Source organism: Leuresthes tenuis, unplaced genomic scaffold, assembly GCF_036924035.1.
Source record: "Leuresthes tenuis unplaced genomic scaffold, fLeuTen1.0.hap1 SCAF_15, whole genome shotgun sequence".
In the NCBI taxonomy this organism is placed as follows: Eukaryota; Metazoa; Chordata; class Actinopteri; order Atheriniformes; family Atherinopsidae; genus Leuresthes; species Leuresthes tenuis.
The window spans coordinates 14,530,730-14,545,109 of NW_027325369.1; the positions used below are offsets into that span (position 1 = coordinate 14,530,730).

General features: G+C 38.9%; 2 protein-coding genes across 3 annotated transcripts in view; both read right to left on the reverse strand.

The window, feature by feature from the left end:
* pcnx1 (pecanex 1) overlaps window positions 1-8,773 on the reverse strand; it is a 35,898-nt gene extending 27,125 nt beyond the window's left edge. For both annotated transcript variants that reach the window (XM_072364960.1, XM_072364959.1), the window contains exons 1-5: window positions 8,448-8,773; window positions 6,806-7,020; window positions 4,879-4,984; window positions 3,810-3,846; window positions 38-103 (exon numbers count right to left, since the gene is read on the reverse strand). In XM_072364960.1, the coding sequence (XP_072221061.1) occupies window positions 38-103; window positions 3,810-3,846; window positions 4,879-4,984; window positions 6,806-7,020; window positions 8,448-8,600 (577 nt within the window). In that variant the 5' untranslated portion in view covers window positions 8,601-8,773. The remainder of the gene's footprint in view (window positions 1-37; window positions 104-3,809; window positions 3,847-4,878; window positions 4,985-6,805; window positions 7,021-8,447) is intronic.
* A 1,740-nt stretch (window positions 8,774-10,513) lies between these two features.
* med6 (mediator complex subunit 6) lies at window positions 10,514-14,162 on the reverse strand. The gene is made up of 8 exons (XM_072365698.1): window positions 14,097-14,162; window positions 13,134-13,293; window positions 12,785-12,876; window positions 12,360-12,442; window positions 12,159-12,267; window positions 11,569-11,684; window positions 11,446-11,473; window positions 10,514-11,319 (listed from the first exon to the last, which is right to left on the reverse strand). The coding sequence occupies exons 1-8, from the start codon at window positions 14,116-14,118 to the stop codon at window positions 11,189-11,191; spliced, it is 741 nt and encodes a 246-aa protein (XP_072221799.1). The 5' UTR covers window positions 14,119-14,162; the 3' UTR covers window positions 10,514-11,188.
* Window positions 14,163-14,380: the final 218 nt, after the last annotated feature.

The window sequence follows — 14,380 nt, forward strand, 5'->3', positions numbered from 1 at the left end:
TATCATGACACTGATTCTTATTTCCATTTATGCTTACCGTGATCATGACTGCAGCTCTCGACAAGAGTCAAACTGATATCATCTGAGGTCTTTCCCATATCCCCTGCAAAGATAGAAATTAAGCAATTAAAAGTTTCATTTTTTATCCTCTGGATGAAGCTGGCCTCTGCAGAGGATGAAGAAAAAAAAAACATTGAAATGCTTCCTCTGAGCAAAGGCCATGGTTGTACAGGCAGAACAGCCAGAAAATTAGGCTACAAGCTGTTCTGAATAGATTCCTTGAAAACCATCACGGTAGCTTAAGATAGAGTCACACTTGATCAATTTTAAGGTATTACATATCAGAATATTAAAAATAAATGCCGTGTGGTTCTCATCAAGTCTTTAAATTTGGTAAGTACAACCCAAGATGAACAACAACACATGACATATTACACAAAATACGGTAGTGTGTGAAAAAACTAAGTGTGCCCTTACTTTTCTCATAGGAATTAAGGGGGTAAATAGCAGATTGGTGTTGCTAATCAAATCTATTTTATTCTAATAATAATAATAAGGTATAATACTATAAATTTTGTCAGTTTGCTGGTCAGGAGCACTCAGGTGTGTGTTAACACAACGCCAAAGACATCAGCGATGATATTAGAGAAGCAATTGTTGCTGCCTATCAATCTGGGAAGGTTTATAAGGCCATTTCCAATCTATTTGGACTCCCTAACTTTAAAGTGAGAAATGTTATTCACAAGTGGAGAACATTCAAGACAGTTGCCAATCTTCTCTGCAGTGGATGTCCCAGCTCACCCCAAGGTCAGACTGTGCAATGCTCAGCGAAAATGCAAAAAGACCCAAGAGATACATCTCAGACTCTAAAGGCCTAAGTTAGTATGTTAAATGTTAAAGTTCATGACAGTACAATTGGAAAAAGACTAAACAAGTATGTAGTGTTTGGACAGGTTGCAGGAGAAAGCCTATTCTCTCTAAAAATAAAATAGCGGCACAGCTTTTGTCTTTAAATCTGCATTTGAAGAAACAACAAGACTTCTGGAACAATGTCCTTTGGACAGATGAGACCAAAGTGCTGATGTTTGGTCACAATGCACAGCAGCAGGTTTAGAGAAAACCAAACACAGCATATCAGCACAAACACCTCATACCAACTGTCAAGCACGGTAGTAGAGGGCTGATGATTTGGGCTTGTTTTACAGCCCCAGGACTTGGACACCTTGCACTCACTGAGTCCACCATGAACTCCTCTGTATAACAAAGTATTCTAGAGTCAAATGTGAGGCCATCTATCCAGCAGCTAAAGCTAATGCCCATAAACTTAAATTAACTGAAGCAACATTGTAGTAAAACATAACTTCAAGTTACTGCTGCTAAAATTTGTTCTCTAAGCTACTGAATCATGGGGTCTTCTTAGTTTTTCCATGCATTGCTTTTGGCTTAGTCTTTGTTAAATAAATAATGGCACAGTATACCATATGTTGTTTGTCATGCGAGGTGGCATTTAATGATTTTAATACCCGAGTACCACGTCGTTCTATTAAATCCTGATACAGGAAAACTTACAAATGAAACAGGGTGTTTTTTCTTTTCCACAGAACTGAAAATTTTGTACAAAGATGTAAATATTCATATTTGCCTCTCGAATAAAGAAGGCCATCTTTTAAGAGTTTGTGAGCAACAAACTGAGTGGAACGAGAAGAAGAGAAGCTTTGAAAAACGAAACAACTGCAGAACCATTATCCAACTTCAGATTATTTCTTGTCATCACGACCTGCGAGATAATTAGAATGACTCATTGAATTATTCAGAGGACACAAACACCTCAGTCTAATACTCGGTATAACAGACCCAAAGCCAAACTACAAGTTAATATTTGTCCTCTATATATTCCAATAAAACCTTCCTTGTAAATGACTCCCCCTTACTCCCCCCCAGTCTCTGCAGCGCCTCTCAAAAGCCGATTCACCTTAGTGTGACTGTTGAGGTCACAGTAACGCTGAGTCAGAGTGGATCTCCTGGGCCGCAGGGCGAGCGTGGTCGAGGATGTGGTTATCCCACAAAGAGAAGAGCGTAAAAACCAAACACTCTGTAATAATGCTCATGTTACAAGTCAATTCTTTCACTTGCAACAGTGGGCTGTAAGAGTACAAAAACCTTAACTCAAGTAGAACTACATATATTAAGAAAAAAAGAACAAGAAAAGTAGAAGTACTGTTCAATTTACATACAGTTTACATAAAAGTGAAAATGTAAAGGCATTCTTAAAGCTGACTTCAAACCACCTAAACAAGGATGCTGCATTCAAGCCATATTTTACCTACACTGTTCAATGTTCAAAGTGGGGCTTCCTTTTGTTGTTTTGCTATTCATAGCAAATTCTCATCAGCCGTTAAATAGTTAACGTAAGAAAGAAATGAGCTGATAATGTTCTACCAGTGCTTTATTCAAAGTTTTATTAGGTCAAAAATAATGACGGATTACATATTTACTTGCTCAGCCACTTTTCTGGGTAAGCACATAAAATTCAGCAGTTGAGTTTGAAAAACTGTATTCGAGGGTTTCCGACCAGTAAATCTGAATTTTTAAAAACAGTTTTCCTCCTAGATCTTTTTTTACCCCAGAAGAAAGATGGAATTGTGGAGTTCCCAGTTATCAGCAAATGCAGCATTACATTTGGGTTTCCGTTTCATCCGCTATGTGCAGTCGCAACAAATGTTGTGTGCCAATGACGTATCAACGGATACAACATTTCTAAATGCTACTGTTTTTACACTTCTAAATGCTACTGGTTCACCCGTAGTTCAAAATTGTGCTCGACAAAATATACAATAACTGACAATCCCTATCGAATTCACAAAAAAAAAAGAAAAAGTGACGAGCCTCTTGAAAAAATACAGAGTGGAATAAACAGATATTTGTGTTAAAATGTAGCAAGTAAAAGTTAATAAAAGTACATAAACCTAAAAATTATACTGCAGTTTATATTATTATTTACTACTTACAATTCTAAAAAAAAAAAAAAAAAAGGTTTTGGCACTGCGTAAAAAGTAAATACAAAAAGAATGCAATGATTTTCAAATCTAATATAACAGACCACATATACATTATTCTAATATGTATATTATTATTACTTATTTTATATTTGAATTTTAATGCAGTGTATCTAAGGGCCTGAAGTTCACAGAGATCCAACACTGGTTTTCAGCCATGTCCCCTGCACACAGAGATCCTGTCTTGGTCTTTTGATGATATTCTGCACAGTAGATCAAACATTCAAAGTTGCCATAGTTTTATGTGAAGAAACACTACTCTCAAACTGCTATACAAATTGTAAATGCAGCTCTTTTTGCAGATTGCCGAGCCTCTGCCCATCTTCATTTCTGAGAGATCTCTACCTCTCTAAGGTGTTTTTGTCAATATCAAAACGTGTTACAGACCTGGTGCCCATCAACCTAATTAGTTGCAACATGTTCCTCCAGCCGTTTCATTTTGTTATCACCCAGTCCAAACTTTGTTGAGACATGCTGCCGGCATCAAATTCAAGAGGAGCTCAAATATTTTGCTGAAATAGTGAAATGTCTTTCAACATTTTTAGATATTTTCTGTGTTCTACTGTGAATAAAAAATTGGTTTGTGATATATTTGAAAATCATCGCACTTATTTACATTTATTTACATTTTACACAGGGTTTAAACTTTTTTCAATTAGAGGCTGTACTTCCAGCCTCTGCTTTCGTATGTTTTGAGGTTCACATGTAAATTATTCAAGCATGCGTGACAACATATTGAGGACTTATAATTACCTTTGACAACTGTTGCTCTTCCATGTGAGGATGCAAGCTGAAATGCATGAAAAAAAGATCAAACTATTTATCTTTCAAAAAAAAAAGCTGGTTGGCATATATATGTGTATATATAACAAAAAAAAAGTCCTGGTAACAAATTGTTCGTGTCCACAAACTGACGTGGTGCGATCAGTTAGGAGCACAACATCTCAAAGAAAGCACTATACAGCATCCTAGTCGATGTCGCCTTGCTGTCTCTGAAGGGAAAAGTTTTGGTTTCTCTGCCAACTCGCTACAGCAGCTGGAGCCAAAATGAAGGCTGATTAGTGACTCAAGGACATACACAGCAAAAGAGGCAGAACACTGCACCCTTGGGACTCAGAGGTTAAATATATCCCACAGAAAACATCAGCTAAATAACTTTGAATATTGGATGAGATGTCTCCTGACACAACGCAGTTTATCTTAGCCACATGTGTGTGCAATTTGCGGTGCTCACAGTAAGGAGGTACAAATTAGAAACAGATATTAGTCTGAACGAATAACGTCTGACAACTAAATCACTATCATTTAGTATTGTATCTGTCACAAAGCACGTGTAGTGTCTGCTTTAGGGCACTAAACTAAACTAGTTTTAAGGCCACTAAACTGTGTGTGTTTTTCAAACACACACTTTCTGCACCGGCAAAGTGAACAATAAATAAAGTGCAGTATGTTGCAAATTAGATCTTTATCTTCTTTTCAAATCTAAATAATTTGCTCATTGTGTTTTCAAAGTATCGAGGAATCATTTAGCCTGTGAAAGTAAAAATATATGACATCAAGAATACAAAGCTAAAGAAGTTCCATATTCATGTCAACTCCAATAATGCAAAGATATGACATTTGATGACAGAAAATTCTCATATTTCATATGACTAAACCAGTTATTTGTTTATATATGATTTCTGTGATTTGCTTCTTTTGCTCGTGATTACGAACAGACACGTGCCTTCAATGCGATTAAGAATCCAACCAGTGGTTTGACATTATTCAAATTAAAGCACAGGAAAGTATGCAGCGGGCAGCAGGTGAGTGCTCCGATTACCTGCTGGTTAGACTCCATCCCAATATAAGAGTTCCTGGAACTACAGTCCACTGGTGGAGTCTCTTGTCTGATGAAGTCTGCCATCTCGATACCCCCTCCAGGGTCCCTGTGCAAACACACCGACACAAACAGACACCTTAATTGTTGGCACATGCACAAAAGCAATCTTGGACGGCACAGTGTGTTCAGGACTCTATTTCAAAGCTTTTCTTTTTAATGGGTTTTATAAAAAACTTAAAAACTTTTCTCCTGGTCTAATTTCAGCCCAGACATGCTTGTTAAACCAATCGGTATGTCAAACCAAGCAACCTGCCAGGGATATAAATCATTTCCAGGTGCCAAAAAAAGGTTTCATTGACGGGTAAGACCAGAAAACATACACTCTAAATAATGAAACAAAATATTTAGCGCAGTGGAATGGAGGCTAGTTGAGGACCAGCCAGGGGAAAATGAGTGGGCGTTGGAGCAGAAACACCTTAATCAACATCAGCTCTGCTTGCCTGCTCCACTGTAAACTCAAACAACCTGGAATGCTGTTCCAGATGTGTGGGCAAAGCTGTGACTGCAACTGTCCCTGTGGTCGGGAGCTCTTACTCTTCTTGTTGCCTTTTCTTTCTCTCAGCGTCCTGCTAAGCACTCCCTCTGGAATGTGACTATGAGTCACTTCTGCAATTCACAGGCAGTAAAAGGCTGAAAACCAACTCGCTTTTGTTACTTCTAAAAAGTGAGCTAAACCTCTATTTAAAAAATAGTAAAATGTTTGCCATCCGAGGTAAATAACATTCAAGTCGAGTCAATTCATCCAAATCCCACACTGCTTCAATAATGTTGAGGTCCGGACTCTGGGGAGGATTCATCCCGCCATAAGACCTGTTGTCACTGATTTTCAGTCCACTTCTCGTGTCATTTGGCATAGCTCAGCCTTTTCTCCCTGTTTCCCTTCCTTAAGGATGGCTTCTTGGCAGCCACCTTTCCATGGAGACCATTTCTCATGAGGATTCGGTGAACAGTAGATTGATCAATTCAAAGGTCAGATGCCTTTTACAGACCCCGTGTCAGATCTTTTCTGTATTCTGTTTCCCTATTTCTTAAGAACGCATCACTTTAAGATAGTGTTCATCTGCTTTTCTGTGTTTTTTTGGGGTTTTTTTTCGGCCTCCACACATCCATTTTCTTCAAATTTATTAAGGACACACTGCACACCACTCTGAAATGAGCCAAGTTTTTAGCTAATAGCTCTTTGGGAATCATCTTGTTAGGCAACAAATGTATCCTTGCAAAAGTGCCTAAAGATACTATTTAAAGTTGGAAAGTTTAAAGTTTGCCCTGTTACACGTTAGGGGCCTTTTTATGCTTCAAGAATCCATAGGTTAGTGTTAAAAGGTTTGACAAAAGCAAAACAAAAAAACCATAAAAGTCCTCTGACATTGCTTAGGTGCAAGGACTGGGCTGAAAATGAGTTAAAAAGAGGGCAATGTTCAAAGAAAAACTTTGACATTTTGAAAGAAATATTGATCAACAGCACCATAAAAGATTACAACAAAGTCTGGCTGATTGGAAGAAAAATTTAAACATCTGAATATATGTTGTTTTTTGGCTCTTCCCATTTCCCTCACTTATTCCTTTAACTTTTTATTATATCAAATAATATGATCATCTAATATCATTTGAAACAAAAATAGATCATTAGACCATTGACCACCGCTGCCACGATCAGACATCGATAGATTACATGCCCGAACGAACAAACTCAACTCAGGTCATGTGATCCTTCTCAATCACTGATTAAGAAGTGCGTGTCCTTTGCCTGGTGCATGGATTTTACTTGCTCTGCCCCCATATCCACATCTATACCTCTTAAACTCATGAAACATTTGACCCAACACACATCAAATCCACCTTCAGACTGAATGACATGTCAGCTTACCCTGGGCCGTTGCTGTCCTGCCGGCGGGTGACGCCTCTATCGTTAGCCCCCTCAGTGCCACCTCTGCTGCCCTGGTTCTCCTTGGCTTGATGCTCCACCACCTCCCCCTCATCCAGGGCATGGTGGAGGCGGTAATTCACCGTCTTCAGCAGCAGAAAAATGGCAGCAATCACACCACAATAGATTCCCACTATCACCATAGTTGGTGGCAGGGCCTGGTATTTGAGGAGGACGCAGAAATTTACTTGGTTAGTGTTAGCCTACCAGCTGCATGTGTACAACAGCCTTGCTCCCCACCCACCCCGCACCCTACTGCTGTATTTAATTACTTTCCTTTATTAATCCCAAAAGTCAAGGACTCATTTTCATAATATCATAGAATTATTACTGTAATACTGAAAAAAAAGGAAAAACAAACACATAATGGCACCCATTGTGCCGATTATTTATGACGCATGCATGCAGTGCTTGAAAAACATCACAGTGAAGTATTTTTAACTCAAAACGACCTGTCATGTACACTCACATGTTGCATCAGAGCTCAATGGAGCATCAGGCACAGGTGCTATTACCTGTAAACTGTCAGTGCGTGTGTGTGTGCAACTGTGTATAAGGCACCACATTCCCAGCCTCTGCATCCGTCCACAGTCACGATAAGCAACGACACTACCATATGAACCACGGAGCTGACCAATGCATTTGCACTCCAGGAATAGAAGTGAAATTGCAAACCAATTTGAAACATCAGCTTCAGGTCAATAAATCAACCACAAACTGCCCCAAGAACAGCTACGGGTGAGGATCTGAAAATTACAATGACCCAGCTGACATTCTTAACTTCATGTCGCCCATCTGGGTACAGCTGTAGGACAAACAACCCTTTTGATCCCATTCCCTTCCTGAAAGTACACTAATTCTCCTGGAGTTGTAAATCCATCTTGGACAGCTGGGATGGTATGCTGGTATCACCTCTACAAACGCACATGAAAAAGAAATGCCTTTGGAAGACTAACAAGTAAACAAAGACAACTTGTGGGGAATTAACTGAGAAACCAGCAGCCAGTAATTTGGGTCCTTTTCATGGGCATTTAAACTCTTACTGTGACACCCTTGTCAGCTGTCCTCTTGTATTTACAGCTGGCAGTTACTAAAGGCTGGAAAACGGCAAATCACTGCCAATAGTAGGGAAACAAGTAAATAAAAATAATGAATGGGGGGGTCAATTAGATTCACCGATTACAACATGCAACAGTGTTATCCACTGTTAATATCCAACAAAGTGCAAATACACAATTAAAAAAAAAAAAGAGCTTTCTTATCTAGTCTGCTTATTGGACAGAACACTCACAGGAAGGGAAATTAAGATTAATGAAACAACCCCTCACCTCCCCCAGTGAATTGCTAATAATTCCGTCGAGTTGTGTGGAATATGTGGAAAATAATTCAAATATTTCGTTGCGTTTTGGTAGTTTAAAGAGAGGCTACATTGTCTCCGCTCCAGATAATAGACCGAGACCGACCGTTAGTATCTTGTCGCAGCTAACCTAACAGGCACTTGGTTTGGTAACTTACGTTGTCAACAGTAAGAACAAACACGCACAAAAAGACAATATTGTGGATTTAAATGGACAAAACCACTCACCATGTACAGCGTAAAGGGGAAACATAGCAGAAACAGCCAGATGTAGAGATGTAAAGCGTTGACGAATGTGTTCTGATCGGGGTCGTAGTACCATCCGCCTGTGACTGAAGCCCAGACCCCCTGCCTCAGGATCTGTAGAGTCTGAGACCCCATGTTGTTTAATCCCCTCCGACGAACTCTGGCGGAACCGACCAACGGAACAACCGGGGTGACACCCTGGCTAGTCGTCGTTCAACATGACAAATGGTGCTCTGTTTTCAGACAGTGGCCTTAAAATCCCCTCTGCAGCCATCTTCTCTGCTGCTAGCCGGCCAGCTGGGGCACTGTTTCAGTCCTCCACTGAGGAGTCTCCTATCCCACCACGCCCTGCGAGAAAGTTCTTCTTCGTGGAATCAGTACGCAGTAGCGAGAGTGGTGAACCGTGGGAAGCACTAAGGGAAGCTTACAAAAAATATGTTAGAAGAAAAAAAAGGACTTTTTTGTATGGTTCTGAATTGTTTGTGTCTGTATCTTCTTCGTAAAAAAAGAAGCTTTTTTTCTTTATGAGCGTTGGAAATAAATGTGGCTCAATGGATAGACAAAAACATGGAATACAATTAAATCAGGCAATTAGGAATTAGTACCAAATATGATTAAATGGCGACACCTGCTGGTCAAATACTTTCTTTTCTTGACGCAAAATTACGTTACACGCCTGTTCAGTGGTTCTCATTCACAGTTTAGATACGAGATAATTATTGAAGGTGCTGTGGGGATTAGAAGGACAAGGAAGACGACATAACTTCAGAACTACCAGCTATTCTTATCTTTCTGCTGCTTTGGTATTTAAGTCAAACTATCTGGACTCATTTTTATCATTATATTGTCTTTTAAAAGAACGGTGGTGCCTGAAAATTAGAGAACCCTTCAGATATCCCTGCTGTAAGGCAGCAGAAATGTGACTTAAAGTATAATTTTCCAACGTGACATAGCTGTGGGCGGTAGAATGACGTAACTCTCCAGGATAAGCAGCTAACTGAGGTTTGGAATTATCAGGTGTTGCAGATGGCGCATCACTCCGATGACGGTTGGGTGTGAGTGAGCAAAGTGTTTGAGTTTATGTATTATGGAATGAACAAATATAATCTCTACAGACCCTAAGTAGAGAAATGAGTTGGCAGTTAAAAGAGGGTGCTTGCAGAGTTTATTGAACTGTTGGACAGGTCAACCGGAGAAGTCTTAAAAAAAATCCTCCAAACAACATGCCTTGAAAATAAATAAAAAAAATTGCGCAAAAAAGAAAAATAAATGGGCAGAAACGCTTTTGTAAACAAACACGAAATGAGATTTATATCCAGAAAGGCCAAATGTAAACCATCTGTAACACTGAAACAGAAGAAAACAGAGGGCTAAAGAGAAGCAGTTGTGGAGTGTAGTTGATTAGATTGAATTCATTCATAGTGATGAATCACCAGTCTGCATTGAGCAAGGAGATGATGTTTGAACTTTTGTCTGGTGTAGGTCAAATGAAACATAGCTATATAGATTACTCCCAGAATCTATTAGTCATTGATATGTGGTTGATGTCAGGTAAAGGACCAGAGAAGATGGCAGTCATTACCCTAACATTGAATATACTCATGAACATGGACACTTTTCTCATTCCATTATTCAAAATGAAATTTGACAATGCTGAAGTAATTTTTCAGGATTACAATCAAAGAGCATTTGAACCTTTCCTCGGGACAGACATATCTCCAGTCATACGGTCAGCAAACTGATCTCAATATGATTCAAAATTTATGGTGCAAATTGAGAAAAAAAAACATCCCACAACAAGGTCCAATCCTGCAGAGCTGATCTGTTAACTGCTACACAAGAAAACTGAATCCTGGTTAATGAAGAATATTGTTTTTCCATTACTTAACTCCTCAAAGAATTGAAGCTTTCATAAAAGCTACAGGAGGTGCAGCAAAGTATATTTTGCTCTACTTCATCTGAAAAACATTGAAAAAAAATTCAGTTTCAAAATTTTCATTGGGTACGTTTTAAAATTTTAGACTTTTAAGTATTAAAAATAAAATTCATGTGTTTTGTTTATTAAATTCAATGAACATGCATTTTCCATCACTTTTGCTGAAGCACAACAGACGCAAAGTTACTTTTATTGGCAGTGGGAACAACTTGCATCATACATTTTGCTTTGGGGTAAGTCAACTAAACATGGGAGAATGGATTAATCAAGATTCAATTGAACAAAACATTTTATAGTTGCACTTATACTTTTATTTAAAACAAAATCAAAGCATAGAATTTCTTTCATAAAAGGGTTAAGGTGTATGTATTTGAAGATGCACATCTTCCCGTAAGGAGGATGCATCAAGAGCATCAAACTGTCCTTTGTAGTCACTACAACAAAAACACGGTGCTGAATGTCAGTAATAAACCGAGAGCGTATCATCAGCGTATCATCAAAAAACTTAATCCACAATGAAAAGCCTGCAGACATCAAGCTGGTAATATCTGTTCTCTGTACAGCAGCCTGAACTGTACTTCAGTCCAAGTGTGTAAAAATAAGGTGTGCAAGAATGAAGAAAAGCCACTGACATGTTTATGCCGGTTCAGCTCAAACCAACAGACGGCGTTGGAGTTTTGAGAAGGAAACACAAACGTTCCCAAAGAGAGGTGGTTCTCCCTGTAAATGGCTGTGGGACCTTTCACAGTCATTTCTCCACCTTCGCGCAGTGTTAGGACAATGGCAATCACTGCAGCCTTGCTCTCTTCTCAGGAGGTGGTTTACTTGGTGGAGCAGGTCCTGAGGACTTGGCAGACGGCTCCCTCTCCTCTTGTTTTACAGTTTCTGTGGGAGGTTCAGGCTCTTTCTTCACCTCAACTGAAATACAAGTGCATACATTTAGAGAAAAACTCAAGTTTGGCCTCCACCTCATCCATATTAAAACATAAATATCACTTATGAAACAAAAAGTTTAACAATGAACCATCTTGCTGAATAACATACCTGGAATAGGCTTATCACCAGGCTTAGGCTGTAAGAACAAACCGAAAATAAATGACATCAATGCAAAATCATTTTTGTTTCTGATCAGCTTTAATTACTGTGTACAATCAGCATGAAATATACCTGGTAGAAAGTCGGTGGAAATTTTGACCTGAGGTCCAAAAGTAGTGTGTCGACACGATGCCTCTGAAACAGGGAACTGGGCTCCTCCTTCTTCTTAGACTTAGGCTTGGCTTTTTCTGAAAATTGTTGACAAAATCAACATCTTACACCAATGTGCAAAAGAATAAACGTTCTTGTATGTCACCGTCCTATTGTTCTGGCACTTATAGACTTCCCCATTTATTTTCATTATTTGTGTATAAAGGAAGGAACAAACTCGATCCCTGCCTGGTGCCTTTCTGTGTGGAGTTTGCATGTTCTCCCCGTGCATGCGTGGGTTTTCTCCGGGTACTCCGGCTTCCTCCCACCATCCAAAAACATGCATGTCAGGTTAATTGGTGACTCCAAATTGTCCATAGGAGTGAGTGTGAGCGTGCATGGTTGTTTGTCTCGTTTATCTCTATGTGGCCCTGTGATGGACTGGCGACCTGTCCAGGGTGTACCCTGCCTTTCGCCCGATGACTGCTGGGATAGGCTCCAGCCCACCCGCTACCCGATTAACGGACTGTCGGTATAGAAAATGGATGGATGGAATGAACAAACTTCCAAACCTCTCTCCTCGTGATCCTTAAAGTGCCACCAGTATCCCTTGGATGGGTGATAGCGGCAATATGACATGGCCTCATCAAAAGCGGACTGGATTCCATGGACAGCAGAAAGCTAAAGCAGATATGATTTATATTAAAAACAGACAATGCAATCCAAACTTCAGCAGCATTTCTAATTTTAAAAAAAAAGAAGCTGGTTTTTACCACTCTGGAGCTGATAACTGTTCCCAGGTCTGGGGCCTGATACACCACCCCTGCTATGATGTAGAAGTCAGCCAAGGGGATCACTAGAGAATAACCGCACAGAGGTGGATGCTCAAATGACGCTTCAAATGTTACACTCAGTTTATCTGAGCATTTTTATAATCAGTGGAAGTCATAAAAGCAGAAACAAGTAACTGATTGTTTTCATTTTATTAAATGCTTTCCTTTGTCATCTATCACTCTGTGCAACTCAATAACAATAATGAAGCCAATGGTAAGCTGAATAGCTGAGAATAAACATATGATAACATCAATAATAACATTTGCATGTACTTGTGAGATCATGCATGGGGCATTGCACATGATACAGACAAGCTGGTCATCATTTTCTTCATTGAAATGTAGTTAAATCTTGTGCTGCTCACCTTGTGTCGATGACTGCCTCTGTTGTTTACGGATTATATACAAAATTGGCTCCTGAGCGTGAAGGAGAATGTACTCCACACCCACCATCTGACTGAAAATAGCACCAAAAAACAACACTGAACAATACACATGTGCAGCAATGGAGGAAAAAGAGAAGATTTTAAACCACAACAACTAATATTCTAAAAGAAAACTATAACATGCATCTTCCATATCCGAGTTTATTATATTTCCTTTTTGAGCCAAAACCTTTTTTTGCATAATTTGACACAGAATTTACAATTTCTTTATCTTTATTGAAGTGATACCGCTTACCAAGTAACATCAAAGTCAGTACAATAAACTTACTTGAGATGTTCCAGAGTGAGCCGCTGCATCTTCACTACCTCATTGTTGCAAGTTCGGTCATAAAATGGGTTGCTCCTCTCTGAGAAGTAGTCCAATACATTCCCAGGGTTAAGAATTGGCACCCAGCCGCTGTCCACCCAGGATATACCGAGAAGGTTGTCTGCGAAATTGAACAAGAACTTAATTAACTGATAAGCTACTCTTTTAGATTCAAAGTTGCTGTTAAACAGCAAAGTTTCAAGAGGATTTTCTCTCAGGGTTTTTACTTAAGAGTAAGGACCTTGAATAAGATATATCCTCATCATTCATTTGCTAATTCTTATAAAGTTGGGAGCAAATTATTCCAGCTTTTTGTTTTGTACATATGTCGATTGAAAGTACTGCAGTTTTATACACACTGAAATAACTAAACAAAGCCTGTTAAAAAATGGTAAAACGTGACTATAATTTCTCCTACATCTTAAATTTTGAGTGCTCATACTATAAACCAGCAATTACAGTCTAAAACTTAACATTGTACCGAAGGAAGGGCATAGGACGGAGCAACGAAAATTAGGTTTTACTTTTCAAAACAGAGTGACTGCAATGACCACTGAACTATCCATCCATCCATTTTCTGTACCGTCAAATTACATTTGAAATCTCCCCTTCACGTAATGAAACTTAAGGCTCCATGACATAGCTGGAGTTGATATATGGGATATAAGTTCAATGCTGTGATAAATGATACCCTAAACGACAATGACCACTTTGGCAGCTACCCATCGTTAGCCGAAGTGCTAATAAAAAGCTATGTTGCTAACGTTAGCGTCAAGCGCTAACAGATATATTTTAAAAGAAACAACCAACAGCAAATCCATGTGTTTGTCAATTATTCAAAAATATTCCCAATTTCAATTTAACAACGTAAAAAATATGCTGGCAATAACTTTGTAACAAACAATAAAACGGAGAATGACCGACCTCTGAAATCCACCGACGCCATAATATAAACAAACTGTCACACAAAGATGACGTCGACCCGTAGCTGATGTCGTCATCTAAATATAAAAAAAAATAGAAATAAAAAAATAATAAATCATTTAAAAAAAAAATAAGAAGGCTGCAGCAGGAATTAATTCATTTCTAATATTTTGGCTTCCATAACATTTTTCTTTTCACATTAGTGTTTTCGACTTTTATTCCATCCAAAATACAAATTGTCTGAATTTTACACAATTTTGTTCGTTGGACACTTCATATGCAAA